At 53.6% G+C, this 8403-nt stretch overlaps 1 protein-coding gene across 1 annotated transcript in view; it reads right to left on the bottom strand.

Moving 5' to 3' along the window:
• Positions 1 to 781: 781 nt before the first annotated feature.
• Positions 782 to 8403, bottom strand: part of TBCB (tubulin folding cofactor B) — an 8371-nt gene continuing 749 nt past the window's right edge. The window contains exons 2-6 of the mRNA XM_026658859.2: positions 4245 to 4388; positions 3163 to 3259; positions 1834 to 2025; positions 1631 to 1703; positions 782 to 1198 (exon numbers count right to left, since the gene is read on the bottom strand). Coding sequence (XP_026514644.1) covers positions 1081 to 1198; positions 1631 to 1703; positions 1834 to 2025; positions 3163 to 3259; positions 4245 to 4388 — 624 coding nt within the window. The 3' untranslated portion in view covers positions 782 to 1080. The remainder of the gene's footprint in view (positions 1199 to 1630; positions 1704 to 1833; positions 2026 to 3162; positions 3260 to 4244; positions 4389 to 8403) is intronic.

The following is an 8403-nucleotide window of genomic DNA, read 5'->3' as shown; positions in this document are numbered from 1 at the left end:
GGGTACAGCGAGGAGGTGCGAAAGATTTGACAATGCACCTTATGCCTTCTCTAGTCACTGCAGCAGCTAGGCAGCATGGGGGGAAGGTAAGAGACAAGAATTCAGGGTTGTCTCATTGAAGAGGCATACTGCAGCTTTAAACTGCGTCCATCAGTAGCTAACCGTAAACTGCACCGTGGCAGGTATTTATACGCCGGTCATTCTAAGAATTAAGACCTATGCATGTTTATACTGCTGCCCATCACCTTAGCATCTGGGCACCTTCCATGTAAAATCAACAGCAAAGGACTTCAGGGAGTCTCTGGCACTTCCCCCTTTACAGGGCCAGAATTCTGCTTGGGGTAGGGGGATTTTGGGGGGGGCGAGGGGGAATTTGAGAATAAAGGAGAGTTCAAACTGAGTGTCTCACAGCGGACATGTTAGTGGGGTAACCTCCAACTAAGCAAAGTTTAAGGACAAAGGGATGTGAACTAAGCCAAACAAACAGCTCAGAATGTTTGAGGGGTTTGCAACCTCGATACAGATTTTGTGGTTTAGGATCCTAATCCTGGGTTCGAGCGTGAGGAAGTTCTAACCCACGCGCATTCGCTCACGGACAACTCTCCATTTCCCAACGCGTTGCTTTTTTAGACCCTTTGCCCAACCCAAATCTTCCCAGGGGTTTAAATCTGAGCACATCTGTTTTGCGGGCTCCTTGTGCCCTCACTCCAACCACTGATCAATGGCTTCTGGAGCCACCGGGCCGGATCTCGGCACACGAGACACACTCCAGATACAAGGATCACTGTTAAGCGGCAGCGCCAGTTCCTCCCAGGCAGTTTTATTAGTGTCACGGCATTAAGCTGGTGCGTATGGAGGGGAGGGAGAAAAAACAAAAGGGATATGGCATCTTTCACTGAACAAACAGATACAATCAGAAGAAATAATAAAAACAAAACAGCTGCTCGTCACATCTTCTCCCTCACCTAGGTGCCCTCTAGCAGGATCTGAATGCAGCAGCCCACCGAGACGCCGCAGCGTGTCGACGGCCACGTGAAGAGGGTGGCGGGGCCACGTGGACTCCTGTCTCCCGTCTCCCGGTCACATTTCGTCATCCAGTCCATAATCCTCTTCCGGGAAGTCCCCCACGGTGACGTACTGAGGCTTCACGAACGCACCGTACTTGGGCTGGCATTCGAAGTACTGCTTTCCATTGACGCTGGGAAGAGGAAGAGTCGGGGATGAGATCGGCAGCAGCTTGACACAGCCCTCCCTTCCCACGCACAGCTGTCTCGGCAACGCATCACCAGACGCTAGGCGCTGAGCTCTGACTGCAGCCTCCCTCACAGGCCCGGGGGGACTGACCTACCGGAAGGGTAGAGCTATCCCTGTGTGGCTCCATACAAGTCAGGGCAGTTAACACCTTGGCATGCGTTTGGCCCACAACAAACCAGATTACTGCTCGGCATTGTTTTTAGGGTGACATTCAATACAAGCTGCAGGCACAGAAATGGAGCGAGGTCCCAGGGCAAGTCCAGGGACAAGGCGTTGGGTGCTCAAACCACCTGGCTTGGCGTGGGCCCCTATTGGGAACAGAGCAGGACTACTTGTCTGCACCAAGACAGAACTTGGACAGAGGAAGGGTTGTTACCTGCCATCATTTTTCCCCAAGGGTTCGTCATATTTGATGCCAATCCAGTAGCCCGGTTTGAACTCCGCTAGCCCTACGGAGAGGAGGAGAGTCAAAACTGAGTCACAGCCACTCTTGGTACGTTTGATCTTCACTAAGAGAATTGGCCTTTCAATCAGACAGGGTGGAAAGGAACTGAGAGCCAGGGGGCCAGCGGCACTTACCCACGAACATGACTGTCCCCCGTTTGTTGGGCTGGCCTGAGACCCGTACCTCACACCGAGCGCCCACTGAAATGGCCTCCGCCTGAGCCTTCTCTTCGGTTAGTTTTTGCTCCTGCTCCGCCTCTTTCTTCAACATCTCCTCCTCGTTAAACTTCCCCACCTTACTGCGCTTCAGGAAGGAGCGCACGGAGTCTGGAAGCCAGAGGGGGAAATGGTTGGCCTTAAAAGGACACCGTCAGGGTAGGACATTTTAACATCTGCTCCCACCTATTATAGGACCCAAGATTAGAACTGAGGAATTCTCCAGTTCCACTCATCATACTACATCGGTAATGATACAAAGCCTCCCAAAGCTAAAATAAGATCACTGGAGCATTCATGGTTGTCTTCACCTGTGCTAAGAGTTAACAGATTGTGAAATAATGCCAGTCGGTATTTTGGCCCTAAAAGAAGGAAAGCATTTCTTCCTGCGAAAGGGAGTAGAAGATGTCCCTTTTATTAGCGAAGATTTACCGTAAATCGGATTGTAACACAATCTCATTTTTCCCATCTCTCGCCTGGGAGGAATTCCTTGCCCAAGCATGCATAAGAGGGAAGGTACCAACACCAAGGGGGGTGAAGTTTTTAAGGTCAGGCTTGACAAAGCCTTGGCTGGGATGATTTAGTTGGGATTGGTCGTGCTTTGAGCAGGGGGTTGGACTAGATACCTCCTGAGGTCTCTTCCAACCCTGATATTCTATGATTCTAAGTGTCCTTCAGGGCAACACAGGGGAGGAAAGCAGTGATGGGAACGAGGAGTGGGTGGAAATTATGCAAGGCAAGGTTGCTGCCAGTGAGATCTGTTAAACTGGGGAATCAATGGAAGGTTAGAGACTGGACAGCACTGAGGGAAACAGAATGCAGGAAGCAACAATGCACGAACTCATGGTGGAGGATGCCGGTGGGTCGCTGCCCACGGGGTGCATCTCCAATTCAGAGGAGTGCATCATGCACCCACCTGGCATTGGTATATGGGGCGTTATCCCCACGGCCCTCTGCTCTCATGGGGAGGGATCTGAGTTTGGCCATTTGGGGACAGCAGCAGAACACCCCACCCCCCAGGGAAGGGGAAAGAGTCCCCCACCCTCCTGCCCCCCAGCCAAAGCCAGCCGAGGGGGTATTTTCAGGCGCTTTGCTGTTTAAGCGTGTGCCACTCTGAAACACTAACGTGGCCAGGACACATGGGCGAGCGCCATTTGATACCAAACCCACCAGGCTTTAAATGTCAATCTGGGAATGAAAGTTTTAACCCTGCAAAGATGGGTCTTTTGGCAACGCTGTCATCCTTACCCGGCCTCTTCTCGTAATCAGTGGCAGACATTTCGTATTTCTCTACCCGCGACACATCCTCGTACTCGCCGACCCTGGCTCCGCTCCGGTCAATAACCTAGGGAACAGAATGGAAATGACCAGAGTCCTCTCTTGTTCCCACCAGTTTGTTTAGCCCCAGTCTTGTTAACTGAGCCCTGGTACCAGATGTTTAAAACACGTGGTCAGCCTCCAAAGAAGTGGGATGATTTCCTAACAAGGAGATATGGACAAGCATGGAGAAGGATGGCCAGAGCGAGAGAAGATGGGAAGACATGTTGTGATCGGCTCAGTCTTAACTGATGAAGGACTGAGAGTCTACGCAATCCAGCGTAGTTACGTCTACACAGCACAGAAACCCACAGCAGTGAGTCTCAGAGCCTGGGTAGACAGACTCGTGCTATGGTGCTAAAACTAACCATGTAGCCATTCACACTGGGGCTCTGAAACCCCCCACGTCTGTAGACCCCGGCTCTGAGACTCGCTGCCGGGGGGGGGGGGGGGGGGGAAGGTTTGCTGGGTATACACACCCTCAGGCTGTACTGAACACACGGCCGCTCAATACAGGGGTCATTTGGATGACGCCTGACAGGCCATGTCACACCGGAGGTCTGACTAGATGATCTAATGGTCCCATCTGGCGTTATAATTTATGAACCCAAGTGGTGCTAATTTAGTCAGTTCTGACAGAAAAAAAGTCTCCAAAGAAACAAGCCAAAGCAGAACCTTACACACAAACAGCGAGTTTTGCAGGATGGGGTGGGGGTTTAGATCATGGGTGGGTTTTTCAAAGCACCTACATGATTCAGTAACCCACAGCCCGCTGCCTTTCAGCAAGACTCGAGTTGGTAAGTCACTTGGGTGGCTGAAAACCCCTTCACAGACCTAAAATCTCTGCCCTTTTAAGAGGGAACGAAAGTTATTTCTCGACTTGAGGAAAAGTCGAGTCCTGAGAGGTCTTTAGCTCTACAGAATACACTGCAGTTCCCATCGCTGTTAAACACAGCCTCCATCTCGGCACTAAGGCCTTGTCTACACTGGGGATCTGCAACCCCGATACCCACGTGTATCCTACAGCCGTCGTCGATGGGGTAAGATCCCAGTAAGGCCTCATCGCTGTCCAGTTTCATTACAAATTTGTCATCGGACGTGTAGAGCTCCAAGTCCATACATGATGCCGGGCTTCCCACCACCAGCTCTAGTTTGCACTGGGAAAGGAGAGAGACAACCCGTTACCGAGATCAGCACGTCCACATCCTAAACTCAACTGCTGCATACAAGCCAGAGTCCGCAAAGCCAACCATGGGTGACAACTGGACCAAGCAGGCATCACATCGCAGGCGCTTACAGAGGAAAATAAGACCCAGGACCATTACAAAATGCAAGAGGTAGAAACGATCTGGGCTAGATGGTCTCGTCGATCCTCCGACGGAGCTTTCGGTGCAATGGTGAAGCATTCGGCAGCCTCCAAGCAGGGATGCCCGTAGCTAGCTAGCTCCCAGTCCAATGCTTTGCCAGGAGCTGCTCTGGCATTAATTCACAATTGCAGAAGAGAACAGAGGGGAAGCAGCAACCCACCCAGGCAGGCGGATTCAGACGTGGAGAGATCAGAGCACAGGGGATGGAGAACAGAGCGTAGAAGGCAGCAAACCAACCCGTGCTCAGCACAGCCCTAGCAGCATGGGGAGCTGGACATAGCCCCTGCAGAGTCAGAGTTTGCTTTATAGATCAGTTCCCCCTTCCCAGGGGATAAATACATGTTGGTGGAAAGCAACAAACAGCAGCCGGCAGCTGGCAAAGCGCCAACTGCGGCAGGGGAGGAAGTGATGGCTCTTCAGTTAGACAGCTGGGCACAAGCACCCAGCTGCCGAGCTGCCCTTAATCCACTTTTTGGCTGCATGGCATGGCTGGATTTTCTGCTGATGGAGCCCTTCTCAGGGACCCGCAATGCACCCCAGAGCTGCTGTGGGCAGCGTTATTCAGACAGGATCTGGGTCACTGCAAATACCAGAGAGGCCGGAGAAATAACCAAAAGGGGCTAGAGGGGCAGGTGATTCAGGTTGGAGAATTGCAGCTAGCCTGTCTGGTAGGGGAGAAAGGGGGGGGGGGGGGAAATCAGTCAAGTTTAGTGAGAGAAAGAAGCATGGGAATCAGTGGGGGAACAGGCAGAAAGACCGCAGGCTGCATTTTTGTCTCCCTGCTCTGGGATACAGCTAGAACGCAATCACACCACAACACAACAATCCATGCTGGGCAGCTCAGTGCTAGGTTACCACCAGGCGCTCCACAGGGAGGCAGTGTTACCTAGTGGACAGAGCACTAGACTGCGATTCAGAGGTTCTGTTCCTGGCTTGGCCACTAGCCTGCAGGGCGACCTTGGTCCAAATATTCCCCAGTGCCTCAGTTTCCCCATCTGTCAAATGGGGTAACAATATTGCCCTCCTTTGTGAAGCATGACTGATCCAAAGCCCTCCACACAAGCCAGGTATCATTACTAAGAAGCTGGCATCTTGCCACCGGTATATTACACCTGCGCTCTGGAATCTCAGTGCCTGCCAGCGGGCCCCAGGGGGGAGTTGAAGATGCTGGTTTTGATCCCATTACACGCTTCCCAGTAGACCCACCCTCCCATCCTGATCTCAGCTGAGATGAGGAGCACTCCGGATTTGCTCGCCTTCAGAGCAAACTGCACGGGTGGGTCTCTCTATGGGAGCTTAGGGGAGGAGAGGGTGTTATCTGAGGGGTGATTTGGGGGGAGTTTATTTCCCCCGTTACTGGAGGGTCTCACTGGTCATTGGCAAAAGCTGACCAGTAAGGATGCAAGCACCCAGGAACAGCGACTCCTTAGGCCAGGACAAGGAGTCATTTGGGATGGGGTCTGCCTACTGCAGGGTTCTCACATCTTCTTCTGGAAGACTGGGAACTGCCGGAGACAGGACCCCGCTCCAGGCTGACAAGTCCCTCATTCCTTGAATAGGAGAGGTAAGGTACAGCGTACTCCCAGCTCTCCGAAGAGCGGCGGGGGAGGACCCACACACGACAGACAGGCATTTTATTCAGATAATCGAGGGGGCAGGAGCCACACAGCAGCAGGGTGGCCTCCCCCACAGCTGGGGGCTCCTCCTCGCAGTCCTGCTCTCCCCACACTCACTCATCCCCGGTGACCGAGTGAGTGGGGCATGACAGCAGAGCTCCTGATTCCTGCAGATGCAAGGAGACTGAAGGGGCAGACAAAGACCCCAGCCAGGACTCTCAGCTGAGCAGAAGCAGGAAATTCAGTCAGGCAGGGACTCAGTACTGTTGTTTACTCGCACCTGAACAGGGTTCTGGCCTGACTGCACTGTTTTATGCTTCTTTTTTACGTTTATCTATTGAAATGTTCACCACTGCGGGAACTCATGGGGAGAACAGCCTAATTGTTTAATGACAGCAGACACCGAGGTTCAAAAAGTTAGAGCTTCATAACCACTGAAACACAACGTGACAACACCACCTGTCAAAATACACCAATAGCCCTAAATCCAACTACATTTCTCCAGCAGCATTTTTCTTACTTTCCTTCTCTGTACATTTCGATTATCATTGGGGGAAGTATTTTTGGAGGGGGGATATCTGGTGAAATCAATGTTTACTGACTTTTACTGAGAAAAGTCTTCTCTTTCCAAGTCTAGCTGGAGGGGATAACCCGTGTTGCTCCAAGGACCCGGGCTTGACGGGATCTACTACATCTATTAAGCTTCCCTGAGTTTGTATTAAAATCTCACCCCAGGTTCCTAAAACAAATCAAAACACAGAAGAAAGCTGGGCCTCCTAAGATGGGCCTCCTAAGTACTATGGTAGGACATATAAAGAACAGGGCCACATGGATCAAGCATGTTTTAAGAGAACATGGGGGTGGCGCCTAAGGGAAGGAGATCCAAGCAAAGAGCTCAGTGCAAAGACAGGAGGAAAAGACAACCGAGGGGAAGCATGAGGGAGGATGCTGTTCATAGACAAAGGTCCGGGGAGCAAGAAGCCGTCACTGATGGGACTGGAAGAAGGGGGAACAATAGAGGCCCCATCAGCTGGACAATTTCAGAAGCAGCAGAGGCAGGGGGCGGCTCCGGGTTAGGCTGGGGAATCAAGTAAGTAGCAACAGGAGTCGGGGAGGCCCTAGCAGGGAGAGGAAGTGTTCAGATGAGAGGCTAATGGGAGTGTTCAGATGATTAGGCCCCTAGGGAGGGCAGCAGATGGGAGCTCCCCAGTAACTTGCCCTCACCAATGGAGAAGTGTGGGAGGATCCCACAGAGATTTGGAGTAGGTCTAGTGCTAGGTAGATTAGTCCCAGGAAGAGCTGGGGAGGGTCAGGCCCTAGCAGGTCCCAGAAGGGGGTCAGTCTGGTCCCTGCAGGTGCCATGGGGGTCAGGCGTTGGTGGTGTTAGCATCCATCCCAAGCAGTCGGGTGGGGTGGGGTGTTGGTCCAGGAATGGGTCAGGCCCTGGTAGGTCCTCGAGGGACGGATCCCAGTCCAGGGTTCAAGGGAGGGTCAGTCCCTAGCAGGTGTCAGTGGGGTTCCCAGAAGTGGGGTTAGTCCCGCGGAGCGAGGGGATCAGGCCGTGAAGGCCCTGGCAGATGATGGTGGGGTCAGCGTTGGTCCTGCTAGGTCCTGGCGGGTGTTGATCCATCTGGTCCAGTGCCGGGAGCCGTCCTGGGGATCAAGCCAGTGTCAAAGGAAGGAGGGGGGTCCCGTAGGGCTTGGCCCAGGCCGGGGTAATAAGGGTGAGTATTGGTTCTGGTCCAATGATGGGGTTCTGTCAATCCCTGGTTGGGAGGGAGTCAGGGGACCCATAGGGCTTGGTCCTGGTCACTCAGCCCCAGGGAAATCTCAATCCCACCCCAGTGCAGGGGGGGTCCAGCAAGTCCTGGTTTGCTGTCAGTGTGGGTGAGAGCTTGGTGTCCGTCAGGAGGGATTGCAGTGTTGGGAGGGTGTGGGTCAGGAGGTCCCAGTTTGGCCAGGGGGGCTGAAAGTCCCAGTGGGTTGGTCCGGGGGGGGGGGGGGGGGGGGGGGGGGGCGGCCCCGTTTCGGTGCCCGGGGGGTGTGGGTCAGGCCAGGGGAGAGGCTGGTCCCTGGGGGTGAGGGGACCCGGTGTCAGTCGGTCCCGGTTCGGTGCCCGGGGTCAGGTCGGGGGAGGGGCCGGTTCGGTGCCAGGTTCGGTCCAGTGCCCGGGGAAGAGGCCAGTTCCG

This window comes from Terrapene carolina, unplaced genomic scaffold (genome assembly GCF_002925995.2).
Source record: "Terrapene carolina triunguis isolate 2854851 unplaced genomic scaffold, T_m_triunguis-2.0 Scaffold517, whole genome shotgun sequence".
NCBI classification, from domain to species: domain Eukaryota; kingdom Metazoa; phylum Chordata; order Testudines; family Emydidae; genus Terrapene; species Terrapene triunguis.
This window is presented reverse-complemented; position numbering and strand designations above follow the sequence as displayed.